This window comes from Brassica napus, chromosome C4, assembly GCF_020379485.1.
Source record: "Brassica napus cultivar Da-Ae chromosome C4, Da-Ae, whole genome shotgun sequence".
Classification (NCBI taxonomy): domain Eukaryota; kingdom Viridiplantae; phylum Streptophyta; class Magnoliopsida; order Brassicales; family Brassicaceae; genus Brassica; species Brassica napus.
This window is the reverse complement of record NC_063447.1, coordinates 50079973-50092864: the sequence shown is the minus strand read 5'-3', so window position 1 is coordinate 50092864 and position 12892 is coordinate 50079973. Positions and strand designations below refer to the sequence as shown.

General features: G+C 38.5%; 5 protein-coding genes across 7 annotated transcripts; 2 read left to right on the top strand and 3 right to left on the bottom strand.

The window, feature by feature from the left end:
- Positions 1-648: 648 nt before the first annotated feature.
- On the bottom strand, positions 649-2332 carry LOC106449919 (cytochrome P450 81D1). Its single transcript, XM_013891582.3, has 2 exons — positions 1422-2332; positions 649-1345 (listed from the first exon to the last, which is right to left on the bottom strand). The coding sequence occupies exons 1-2, from the start codon at positions 2283-2285 to the stop codon at positions 725-727; spliced, it is 1485 nt and encodes a 494-aa protein (XP_013747036.1). The 5' UTR covers positions 2286-2332; the 3' UTR covers positions 649-724.
- Positions 2333-4593: 2261 nt separating this feature from the next.
- Positions 4594-7521, top strand: LOC106446645. 3 transcript variants are annotated; one of them, XR_002657988.2, is made up of 4 exons: positions 4594-4792; positions 5097-6304; positions 6803-6968; positions 7342-7521. XR_002657988.2 is itself a non-coding variant. In XM_013888427.3 (2 exons), exon 2 carries the CDS (start codon positions 5277-5279, stop codon positions 6189-6191), a length of 915 nt encoding a protein of 304 aa, XP_013743881.1. In that variant the 5' UTR covers positions 4595-4792; positions 5097-5276; the 3' UTR covers positions 6192-6571. The 3 variants fall into 3 exon arrangements, 1 of the variants encoding a protein (XP_013743881.1); XR_001288805.3 differs by having other exon boundaries at positions 4595-4792; positions 6758-6968; XM_013888427.3 differs by lacking the exons at positions 6803-6968; positions 7342-7521 and having other exon boundaries at positions 4595-4792; positions 5097-6571.
- LOC111205415 (RING-H2 finger protein ATL67-like) lies at positions 7480-8750 on the bottom strand. The gene has a single exon (XM_022701195.2). It carries the CDS (start codon positions 8273-8275, stop codon positions 7640-7642), a length of 636 nt encoding a protein of 211 aa, XP_022556916.2. The 5' UTR covers positions 8276-8750; the 3' UTR covers positions 7480-7639.
- A 711-nt stretch (positions 8751-9461) lies between these two features.
- Positions 9462-10791, top strand: LOC106449918 (fasciclin-like arabinogalactan protein 3). The gene has a single exon (XM_013891581.3). The coding sequence runs from the start codon at positions 9682-9684 to the stop codon at positions 10540-10542; it is 861 nt and encodes a 286-aa protein (XP_013747035.2). The 5' UTR covers positions 9462-9681; the 3' UTR covers positions 10543-10791.
- Positions 10773-12587, bottom strand: LOC106446644 (selenoprotein H). Its single transcript, XM_013888425.3, has 4 exons — positions 12172-12587; positions 11791-11887; positions 11630-11689; positions 10773-11103 (listed from the first exon to the last, which is right to left on the bottom strand). Exons 1-4 carry the CDS (start codon positions 12483-12485, stop codon positions 11023-11025), a joined length of 552 nt encoding a protein of 183 aa, XP_013743879.2. The 5' UTR covers positions 12486-12587; the 3' UTR covers positions 10773-11022.
- Positions 12588-12892: the final 305 nt, after the last annotated feature.

Here is a 12892-nt window from a genome sequence, read left to right as displayed (position 1 = left end):
AATTTATATTATCTTTTTAAAATTAAAAGGTAAAGATAAATAAATAAAAAATAATAGTAATTACAAAAAAAAAATATTTTTAACGTCATCAGCAAAACATTAAACCCTAAACCTTAAACACTAAACCTTTGGGTAAACCCTAAACTCTAGGATAAATGTTAAACTCTAGGATAAATCTTAAACTTTAAATCAAAATCACTAAACACTAAAACACTCAAGGGTTTAGGGTTTAGGATTTAGGGTTTAGAGTTTTAGGGTTTAGTGTTTTTATTTAGACTTTAGGATTTACCCAAGGGTTTAGGGTTTACCCAAGGGTTTAGGTTTACCCAAAGGTTTAGGGTTTAGGATTTAAGGTTTAGGGATTAGGATTTAAGGTTTAGTGTTTTACTGACAACGTTAAAAAGATTTTTTTTATTTTTTTTTTCTGTAGCTGCTATTTTTTTCATTTTTTTATTTTAAAAACATAATATAACTTGATAATATTTTGTTTTCTTTTTTAAAAGATATCGAATTTGAAATAATGAACTCCTATTGGCTGGTGACCTAGGGGGTGAACCCAAGAATAACTCGGATCTAATCTCCAGGGATGTAAATGAGTTGCAGGAGATGCTGAGGGAAAGAAAAAGGAAAGAGAAGGACATGGAAAGATTTAAAGAAAACGAGAAAGAGGATATCATTATGTTCTTATTAGCAACTGTAATGACCGCCGACAAAATACATAAATTTATATGAAGCAGTTGTCTAGGATTGAAGAAGACTTGCATTTGGCAACTAAAGGCACAGCTTTAGGCATAGTATGACCCTTTCCTTCGGACATGTCAACGGCCATGTCTACTTCATCTCTCTCCCAATCAAAACACTGAATCAATGACCCTAAAGCCAAGCTTAATATAAGTTGGGCCAGCCCCATTCCAGGACACCCTCTTCTACCTATTCCAAAAGGTAGAAACTTACCATGTTGGATCTTTAACTCCTCACAGTGGAACCTTTCTGGCTTAAAAACCTCCGGCTCATCCCACACTTTTGGATCTCGCTGAATGGCCCATGCGTTGATGAATAGCCATGTGCCACGTGGAATGTCATACCCAGCAACTTTGCAGTCACGGGACGATGCGTGTGGGATCAGCAATGGCGCTGCAGGATACAAACGAAGAGTCTCTGAAATTACGTTATTGAGATACGTACAAGTGCTCGTATCAGATTCTTCCATCAGACGCCCCTCTCTTGAAACGATGTTGTTTAGTTCCGTCTGGACTTTCGCTAGAACATCTGGATGATTTAGAAGGTTAGACATAGCCCACTCTAATGTCACTGACGTTGTTTCCGAACCGGCAAATAACATCACCTGGAAAGAAAAAAAAGGTATGATTCCAATAACACGAATTGAAATCGAATAAATATTTTAAAGAAATAACACGAACCAGTACGAGCCCTTTGATGGTCTCGTCGGTGTAGTACTCAGGCTGCGATTCTTGAAGAGTTAGCAAATGAGTGATCATCGTGTTCTTGAACTCTGTTTTTCCTCTGTGTTCGTGGAGAAGTTCTTGCAGAAACTTGTCCAATTTCGAACCAAGTTTCTTCGCTCTCTTAACGTATCCATCGAAATCAAACAGCTTCACAACCGGAAGAAAGTCACCGACGTAAGTAAACCCTCCGAGCTCGAACGTCTCGCTGATCAGCTCCCTCACTTTATCCTCGCCGTAGTATCGTTTTCCAGCGACCATTCTCATGATGACGTTCAACGTGAACCCTGAAAGCAACGGTCGTAGCTCCACTCGGACAAAGTTGTTTCCTCCTCCTCCTGATGATGATGCGGCTTGGATCGTCCGAAGCAGAGACCTCACTTCGTCTCTCCGGATCTCCAGCGAGTCTCTGAGACGAGCGGGGGAGAAGATCTCGGCGGTGCAGATACGGCGGAGGTTGCGCCAGTGGTCTCCGTAGGGAGCTACGCTAACCGCCGTGTTGCTGTAAAGAACGTATGCATACATAGTAGTGACAGGCCTGTTTGCGAAAACGACGTCGTTCTCGTGAGACAAGAACTCCTCCGCTGCGGAAGATGACGTGACGACTACGGCTCGGCAAGAGCCAAGCCTGAGAGAAAACACGGGACCGAGGCTTTGAGAAAGGTCACGTAGGCAACGGTGGACAGGTTCTTTGAGCAAATGAAGGTGTCCGATCACCGGAAAGCCCTTTGGACTTGGTGGTAAATTTTGCTTTGCTCGGAGGAGATAAGCAGCTACAATTAATAAGAGGAGGACTAGAGTGAATGAAAGCAAATGAAACATCTTGTCGCTTATTATGATTTGGTCTGCTAACTGAGGACGATCTATATACAACTTTATAGAGACGTCAGTCCAGGATATATGGATGGGTATGTGGTCTCACAGTTGTTTTTGCCCGTGATGAAAGGGCCCCAGTCTTTGTTAGAATTTCTACAAAATCCAATTTAGAAAAAATATATACAAGTTTTAGGACATGTGTTTCACAATGTTTTTTCTTCTGTGCGTAAATTCAGCAAATATTTGCGAAGTAGCCATATTTCACCAACAAATTAAGAATATGACATTGATTTTGATGTTATTAGATCTCATAGCATTTGTGCAGTATTTTCCCGGTTCTATCCTTCTTTTGAATCAGTTGCCAGTCAAAGAAAAAAAAATTGTGATCAATATGGTGATTATTGCGGCATGGTCGCAGTGGTAGTAGTTATCGGAGCGGTGATATTGGTTATGGTTCGTTGGTGGTGACTATGAAGATGATCACTACGGCAAGAGTGGTTAAGGATGAAACACATGTTGTCAATCTAAAAGAAATAGTCATCTTTCATGCAACGATTAATATGACTACGATGGTCGGAGAAAGATATAATGTTATGGAAGAAGATAAATAGAGTAAATAGAATAGAACATTCTACATATGGTATAGTTCATATTAATGAAATTAATAATAGTGGAAGTAATGCTTATTCCCTATCAACCCAAAACTTCCATAAACTAAACCCAAAACACTAATCACTAATCACTAAACCCTAAAATAAAAATATAAACCTTAACCCTAATATCAAAATATGCGCACAGTACATAATATGAAACATTATTAAAATAAAGTAGTAACAAACGAAATAGCATAGTACATATTAATGTTTAAATTTTGAATTGTCTATGATTGCAGTGAAGGAGGTAATGCTTACTCTAAAGTCAACCCAAACTTTCCATAAACTAAACCCAAAACACTAATTACTAAACCCTTAAAGGAAATATAAACCCTAATCCAATATCAAATATACACATAGTACATAAGAAGCATTATCAAAATAGAATAGTAACAAACGAAATAACATAGTATATATTAATGTTCAAATTGTAAAATGTATATGATTACATGGAAAGGAAGTAATGATTACCCCAAGGTCAACACAAACGTTCCATAAACCAAACACAACACACTAATCACTAAACCCTACAAGAAAATATAAACCCTAACTCAAATATCAAAATATGCACACAATACATAATATGAAGTATTATTAAAATAGAATAGTAACAAACAAAATAACATAGTACATATTGTTCAAATAGCATAGTACTACCGAAAACTTACATGACAAACGAGGAAGCCTCGACCGTAACAGCATCGTGGTCTGCAGATTTCAGAAGCGGAGACGACATATATCTAGCATAGATTATAGATTTGGTGATGGTTGTGATGGCTATATAATTGAAGATGATCGTATTGTAATGGTGACAAAGAATACGTGGTGGTAGTTGATAATCGAAGAAGAAAAAAAAGATATTTTTCTCTTTCAACCGGAGAGTAAAGACAATATAGTATATATTATAAAAATAATAGATGTATTTTTTTTTTTGGTTAGTTATTTAATTATGGTTTGTTTTGTAGCTATACATTCCAATTTCTCAATTTCAAATATCTGAATAGTACTATTACAGCGATACAACTTATTAATGCATACGAGTTTACAAAGTGAAGAACACGGAGGAACCAAAGAAAAGAAGGTAGAATTTTTACTAAAGATAATCACTAATGTAACCAAAATATCATTCAAAGTGTGAGTAAGATCAGTATAATCGAAACATCCACAATTGACATCGTCAACTTGACATTTTAAAATATTCTCTTTCAAAAAATTTCTCTACTCACCTTGAGTCAGTGCTGGGAAATGGGTCAAACATGCCCATCCGACCCGCTTTGCAGCGGGTTGAATCATTTTTTTTATTCAAAAAATTAATCCGCCTAACCCGCAAAAAAAATATATTTTACCCGCATCCGTGCTGTTTTTTAATCAAAAAGAAAACAGTTGCGAATATATTGACTAATATGATTAAACTAATATTTTTTGAAATATTAGTTTGGAGAATCGTTTTTCGATTTTTTTTTTCTGAAATTCAAAAATTCTTTATAAAACTATTTAATGAAAAAACAAAATTAAATATTTATTTATATATTGATACATACCATTCGAATGTAAACTCTAAATCTAGATTAATTAATTTTAGAGTGCTAAATGTTTTTTTTAAGTGAGGGGAAAATGGTTAAACATGAAAATGGTATTAAGAAGTGATATTGTAGACAATTTCCAAAAACAAAAAAAAAAACAAATTAAGACAGAAAAAGGAAAACTGGGGAAACAACTCGGTAAGCAGTGAGATCAAAGCTTTGAACACATTCAAATCCCACGGGGCCAATAATAGAGAAATCCCAAGATCTGGGGCTTTGATAGAATTGAATCAATATATATATATATATACGGCGTTTCGAGCAAATTAATCATTAGGTTGGTTATAAGTTACTTCTTCTTCTTCTTCTTCTGCTGTTTTGTCTGAAATTCTTCTGGTTAATCTTAGAATTCAAATTAGGATTAAACACTTGTTTTTCTTGCTTACAAGCTTTACTCTCGCGCCTCATTGCTTCTTTCTCTTGCCCAATTCGATTAATTTCTTTGGTTACCCAATTCGTCGTGTCTCTTTGCTCTGTTGCCAAAGCTTGGACCTTTTCAAAACTTCTATCACTGATCTCAATTTACTCTTTACTAAAATTCGCAAGATTGACAATGTTGGGTCTTTCTTTGTTGGGTGCAGTTCTCGTGAAGTTGGCAAGAGGCTCCTCCTTGCACTCTTTCTTCATCTGAGAGAGAGGGGTGACACCCAAAAAGCTAGGGTTCTTAAATTTGATACTGAATCAGTTTTAGAGTGCGTTTGTGTGCACGCACTCTCCATTGTTCTCTTTTTTGGTTTTGGTTGTAGAAGGAATTAGCCATCATGCAACGTTGCCAAGATCAGAGGATTAATCTTGGTGAACTGAAAGGTCACATTGTGAAGAAGATTGGTGTTGAAAGATCTAAAAAGTATTTTTACTACCTAAGTAGGTTCCTGTGTCATAAGCTTGCAAAGAGGGAGTTTGATAAGTCATGTTTCAGGGTGTTAGGGAGGGAGAATCTCTCTCTACACAACCACTTGATCCGTTCCATCTTGAGAAACGCAACTGTCTCCAAGTCCCCACCAACAGTTCAAGATCTGGCCAGGCCTGTTCAGAGTGGAGGAGATGGATCTTTAGTCCCTTACCATAATAATCAGAATGGTCCTGTTTGGTCCAACGGGAAGGTTGAACATATGTTGCAACAGCCAGTTTGTAGTAATGTCGGTTTAGAAAACGGTGATTTGAGTCGGTTTGATGATCAAAGATCAGGCAGATATGGAAGAGAAGGTGAGTTTCTTGGCCCAAGTAAAAATCTTGGAGCTGTAAATGTATCAGTGAGTAGTCCTCTGGTCGCACCTCTAGGGATACCGATTTGTTCAGCTAGTGTCGGTGGTAGAACGGTTCCTGTTTCAACCGTAATGAGTTGCTTACCAGAGACAGAGATGGTGAGGAAAAGGATGGAGAGTATTGCAGTAGCACATGGTCTTGAAGGTGTTTCGATGGAGTGTGCTAATACGTTGAATGCCATGTTGGACGTTTATCTCAAGAAGCTGATCAAATCTTGCACTGATTTGGTCGGAGCTCGGTCCACCAAGCAGCAGAGTCAGAACAGTTTGCAAGATCATCATTACTCTGTGTCACTGCTTGATTTTAGAACGGCCATGGAGTTAAATCCACAACAGCTTGGCGAAAACTGGCCTACTCTCCGAGAGAGAATATCCGTGAGGTCTTTCGAGGAACAAGACTTGGAGGTGTGAAAGAAAATATTGGACATGGTAGATAATGTCTGAGTCCAGCATGCTCTCGTCCAAAAGGGGGAAAGAGAGTGAAGTTATGATCCTGCAGCAGCAGAAGAAGACTCAGAGAGCAGGTTAGTAGAATATTTTTTTTAAAGTGCAACTAATCCCAAACCAACCGTCTAAAGATACATGTTGTAAGATTGTTAGCTTTTGCTGTGTATACTGAGTTTTGGCAGAGATACTGAGTCGTTGTTGCAAAATGTACATTGTCAACCATGAAATTAGCTACGGTTTTGCTCTGTCTTTTTAGCATTTATTTAGAAATCTTATCTTAATAAGAAATTGAACATCTGTTATCGTTCTCTCTCATTTCAATGGAAAATTTTCTTTATTCAAAATTGCGTCGTTCCTTTGCTTTCTACTAGTCACACTGTGTCCTGTCTATCGCGTAATACTTCACCTGGAGATTTGACCCTTGGTATATGGAAAGTATTGAACAGAAATGATTAATCTTTGTTCAAGAAGTTGCAGCTACAAAGGGGAAAAATATCTGATGCTGTATCCTTAAGTGATTCTATTTTCAGCCTCTCGTCCTATTCAAGCACTGGAAGTTGTGGGTTCTTTTGTAGAAAATCGGCTGAGGTCTTTTGCTTTTCCTGTTGACGGTGCTCACTTCACTTGTGATACTATGTTAGTTAGCAAATGAGCTTCACAGGAGTCGTCTTCTGGCTACGTTGGAACGAGACTAGTTACTACAATGCATGTTTGACTAGTGAACCGGGCACTTTTTTTCTCGTGAGTTCTTCTTGAACATTACTGCATCTTTTGTATATCTGCACTTTGTGCCACCATAAAACAAAACTTGCTCGACTTGCTTAAACTGCGGTTTTATAACCCGGAAGATTACAACTTTCTGGACTTAATGTATCCTAGGAAAAACAAATCTTGCTGTTGAAGGAGTTGCTTTGATCTGTCAAATTTCATATGAGTAGAGAATATGTTTTGAGATATGCATTATGAAACTACGCTTACCTTGGTGGTTCTCAGACATGATACTTGCATGCGTTTCGCTTCACCCACACTTATGGCATCCAGAGATTTATTAAATACTTTGCTCTTTCTTCAGATGTACTGTTCTCTAAATACTTTTTGCTTTTTCTCTTTACAGAAGAAGAAGAAGATGGCACAGCACCAAAATTGTTGAAGATATGATGAAGAAGAAGATGAAAAATTGACACCCCCTTTGTTTATTGTGTTTTGGTACAAGCTAGGAGGCAATAAAAAATTATGAGTTTTAAGACGAGAATTAAAGCAAAGTAATTCCATTAAAAATTATACTTTTTGCCAACAAAATTACTACCGAGATCAATACAAAAAAAAAAAGAAGAAGAAGAGAATTGAAAGAAACCCTAATTAAGACAAAGCATTAAAAGAATACCCTAATTAGACTTGCAACACACGGATCATTACTCAAAACCTTCTCCTAACTTCTCCAAAGCTTCACTGGGTTTGTTGGTTAAAGGGTTTGGGGATTGGCGACAGAGAGGGCAAGAGTCATGTCGATCTAACCAATTGGTCAAGCAATCTTCATGAAACATATGCACACATTCAGGCGGTTGGCATAGGGCTTCTTGTTCCGACCCCTCTTCAGACATCTCCTCAAGACAAATCCCACAAGATCCTTCTACTTTCGCTGTCGTCCAAGGAGCAGAACTAAAAGGAGCGACAATGTACTCTTTCTTTGTAAATTTGAGGAATACCGTGATCAACAAGGGTCCTTGCGGCAAGTCTTTCCGTTGTGAGTCGAGAACAATCTGATCGGTGATAAGTCGGGACAAGACCGGGTCGTTGAAGCGGGTCTTGATTTGCTGATGAACTGTGGTTGGTTCGAAGTCTTCGAACCTGACAAGGGATAGTTGGGCACGAAAAGAAGAATCGGGGTAAGAACCGAGACTCGTTATGTTACCATCATCACTCTCGTCTACGAGAAACTCTTCGATTTCCCGACATTGACTAATCAAGACAGAGTTTAATAACCCTAAGGACAGTCCTTGAGACGTTACCTGTGCACTGATCTCTACTTTGAGTGAGCTATTTTCCATCTTCTTCCTTGAAGTTGAACAACACAATAAAGTCGGAGATGAGTCGTTAGATATTGTCTCGTAACAGAGAGAGAGAGATCAGAGATTGTATCGTGACAGAGAGTGAGTGTTGTGAAAGAAGAATAGTGTTGGTGGATTGATGTTTGTATTTATAAAGAAAAGGCCGTAACATTAAACGCGTCAATGCCAATCTTCACTTTCCTTTTTTACCTCTCTTATTATTTCCTTTTCTTGTAAGAATTTGTATTGGTCATTTTAATTTAATTTTGTATTTCCTTTTTGCGTGTTCATTATTTCCTTTTATTGATTGTACCGGTTAGGAGGTGGGTGGTGACTCTACCGACTTTTAACCAAGTAATTTTTGCTATTGTTACTCGGTTAAACTTGTTTTTTTTGGTTTTCTTTCTTTTTTGCTAAAGTGTTTTTTTTTTTTGTTTTCTTATTCAAATAAAAAGAAATGTCTTTTTTGGTAACTATTTTGTTTTTTTTTTGGGAATAATCAAATTGTTCAAATTACCCAATTTTGCTTAAGTGTTGGTTTATTTACATCTTTTGGGATTTAGGATTTGTGATCTTATGGAGATTCAATATAACTGAATAAAGGAAAATCAAGCTCCAATATTTGAAATAAAGTATCGGTAGTTGGTGGATTGACTTTGTGATGAGTTTGATTTTGATTGGGTTTAGTATCGGTCCGTGTCTTTGAGCTGGTTTGCTGTGAAGGTTTTAGCCGGTTCTGATATATTGTTTACCTGTATGTTTTAATCTGTTCAGTTAACTGTCCATTGAGGTTCCAAACACTTACGGATTCAACGCCTTATCTTAGTTTTCGAAGGGTTATGGATAATTGATATGGAATATGCTTGAACCTCAGTTCCTGTTTCAATAAATGTGAGTGGTTGCTGTTCTGATTCGTGACAAGGATGTCTCCTTTGATTCTCAGTTGAAGATTCAAATGGTTTTATTTGTGTTAGAATATGGCTGAAGCTAATGGAAGTACCAAAGCTTTGAGTTTCAACTAAATTGATTTTTTGATTTTTTGGAAAGGAAGTTTTTTCAAGTCCATAAACAAGTTCCTTTAACTTGTTTTTTTATCCGCAATAAAGACAAGCATGGACTTAGTCTAAGTTGACTCTACATTCACACATTTTATGTGGAAACATCTCACATTCTTCAAAGAAAGAAAAAAAGTCAAAAACAATTCTCAAGATTGCTAATTATAGAGGTGACAACAAAAGAGACAAGTTTAAGCCAAGGATCTTAGAAAATGTCTCTCCACCATTAATACTGACCTCCTCTCAATGTTTGTATATATACACAACCAGATCATTTTAAGACAAACTCAGGCTGAGGTTTAGCTTTTACTATATAAAATTAAGGGTAATATATAAATATAAACATCCAATATGTGTCTCAAGGCCTCTTCTTCTCTCCTCTCTCTCGCCATCTTACTCGGTGTCTCTTCCATCGTATCAGCGGTTAACATAACCAGAGCACTCGATAAATACCCTGAATTCAGCACCATGACCGAGCTTTTGGCCAAGGCCAAGCTCACACCAATTATCAACAAACGTCAGACAATCACTCTGTTGGCTCTTAGCAACGATGCTATCGGTTCCATCTCTGGTCGACCCGAGGACGAGCTCAAGAACATTCTAATGAACCATGTGGTTCTTGACTTCTACGATGGGCTCAAGCTCAAGGCTATTAAGGACAAGAGCACAATGCTCACCACACTTTACCAGTCCACTGGTTTAGGCCAACAACAAAACGGTTTCCTCAAGTGCAGCAAAACTAACGGAAAGATTTACTTCGGGTCTGCTGTGAAAGGCGCTCCTCAAACCGCTGAATACATCACCACCGTGTTCCGTAACCCATTCAATCTCTCTGTGGTCCAGATAAGCATGCCCATTGTGGCTCCTGGACTGGGGGATCCGGTTGAGGTTCCTCCCACACCACCCGTGTCTTCACCACCGGCTCCATCTCCCAAGGAGGCTGCAGACGCTCCAGCTCCTGGACCAGCTGAGGAAGAGGGTTACGCAGATTCTCCCCCCGGTGGAGCTCCAGAAACCGCACCTGCATCAGCTCCATCAGAAGATGGTTCTCCTGCTCCAGCTCCAGCTCCAGGTCCAGGTCCAGAAAATTCCGGTAAGAAGAAGATGGCAGCAGCTGATGAGGCTGAACCACCTACGTCTGCTTCTAACACCGGTTTGAGCTTTGTTGCAATTCTAGTTCTCAGTTTTGTGGCTAGCTTTGCTGGATTCTAAGATGTTTTAAGACAGCGAGTTGAAAACAGTTTGAAAATGTGACTCGACCGTAGACTAGTGATAATCATAGTGATACGAAGTGGACCAAAATTCCTAACAAGTTCTATCCACACTAGTGTAACCTCAAAATCATTTATCAGTAGGGAAATTTTTTATCAATTAGATCTTAGATGTAACCTGTGTTTTTATCTTCATTCATCCAATTCAACACGAGACAACCCAGCAAAACGTGCAACAAATTGCTTCATGGGATCATTTCAAATCAACCAATATCAGAAAGTTTTTAGCATAATGAAACTGCACAGAACTGATCAAGCACTGCCAAAATGATGAAACCGAGCTTAAAGGGTTTTCACCAAAGAAGTATCAAAATAAATCCTAAAAAAATCCAGCAATTGCTCATACTGTTGAAGTCTATTTGATAATGCCGAGGGCCGAAGAGAGATACAAAAGATTCGGCATTGGTCTAGCTGCAGTCTATCATTTAAGCTTCTCTACGATGTCTGCAATGACCTGTTCCATATCAAGATCCTTCATCTCCTTAAATGGGCGCTTCATATCCTACAACATTAAAGAAAGTCACATCACCTGCTATGCAACTTGAGAATATTAAAGAACATGAAGGCACATCCTAATTCACCAACAAACTGATTAGCTAATTATTCATGCTTCAAACTACTTAGCGCTTAACTTGATTCAGCTAAAGAGAAAACAACCAAAACCCATTTTATGATGCTCACAAAATACCATTCGTGATCAGTTGACCCAGAGCAAAAACATCATCAAAGAAACTATCAGTTCTAAAGCAAATCATCAAAGAAACAGTGTTATGAGAGTTACACTATGGACAAGATGAGAAAACTGATTGAATAGGAACAAATTATCTCAATGAAAATCACTCAGTTTGATTCAGCTAAAGAGGAAACAATCAGAACCCATTTTATGATGCTCACAAAATCTCATTCGTGATCAGTTAACTCAGCCGAAATAGCATTAAAGGATCTATCAGTTTAGAGAGACAATGATATAAGAATTACTATGGACAAGATCATTGAATAGGAACAAAGTGTAAGAACTAAAGACTTACCAAGAGACTGACAAACGTCTGACCACCTTCCTCACGAATCTCAAAGCAACCACGCCTTGGCTGTTTAAACAGATCAAAAAGGCAACTTAGCAAGCATAATCTGACAATATCAAGCATTGATGACGATATCTAAAGAGTGACAATATCAAAGAGTTAACTACCTTGTCAGCATTCACAGTCACAATGATGCCAGGCACAGCTATCTCGAGACCATCCTTCAGCTCGTTGGCCCTCTCCTTGAAAGATTTGCATTGTTTGCTTCAACAAAACCAACAACAAGATTCAGTATGAGACAGATAATCTTTCAGAGGTATCACAACAAAAGCATAGAGAGAACAGAGAAAGCTCATAATCTCTACTGAAGAGAACGAATCCGAGCAAATTTGAGTACAAAAACAGCAAGAATGTGTGCAAAATCAACGAAGAAACCCTATCGACGAACCCTAAAGAGAATGAATCAAAGGCGAACAAAACCCTAACGAACCACCAACGATTACAATCTTCGCTTCGAAACCTAGAAGAAGGGAGACGGTTTCGTTTACCAGTGCTCGATTACGATCCTCTTGTGCTCAGCGCCGTCGTCTCCTTCTTCTTTTGCAGCCGCGACGTCGTCGTCGTCCTCCTTTTCTTGCTTGATCTTCTTAGTCGCCGGTCCAGCGTCCTTGGCTTTCGGCTTCCTTTTCTTCTTCTCAGGAGACTCGAAGGTGAAGAGCTTGGAGGAGGAAGAACCGCCACCGGGCGAGTCATGCCGAGTTTGGCTCCGAGTCTTCCGATCCATGCTTCGAGTCTGCCTTACTGGCGTAGTCACCGTCGTAGGTTTCGCCTTCCCTTCTCCGTCACTCTTCTTCGGCGCCATTTGTACGGAACGAAAAGCTTTTTTTTTCTCTTTGTCTTCTTCTTCCTCCTCTAGATATTTCACTTTTTCCACCCGCTTCTTGGACTCTCTTTAACCTCTTTAACGCTAGTTAGAAGACGTTAGAGAGGACTAAAGTTACCTTGGGACGACACGTGGCCTTGAATTTGAATGGACGGTTAAGATCAACTGTGGATAACAAAGACTCGTCCTTACGATTGATAGAAATGATGATAGCGGTTGTTTACTGTTTACTACGTCTAACAGTTATATAAGGTGTAATCAAACAAGTATTAAAAGTTTGAATATCAGCCTCATTCAGCCTGTCCATGTCGGACAAGAAAATCATTGCAAGGTTTTGCCATGTCATGTCAGCTTTGCGTTGCCTATGTTGGGCTTTCCAGTGCCAA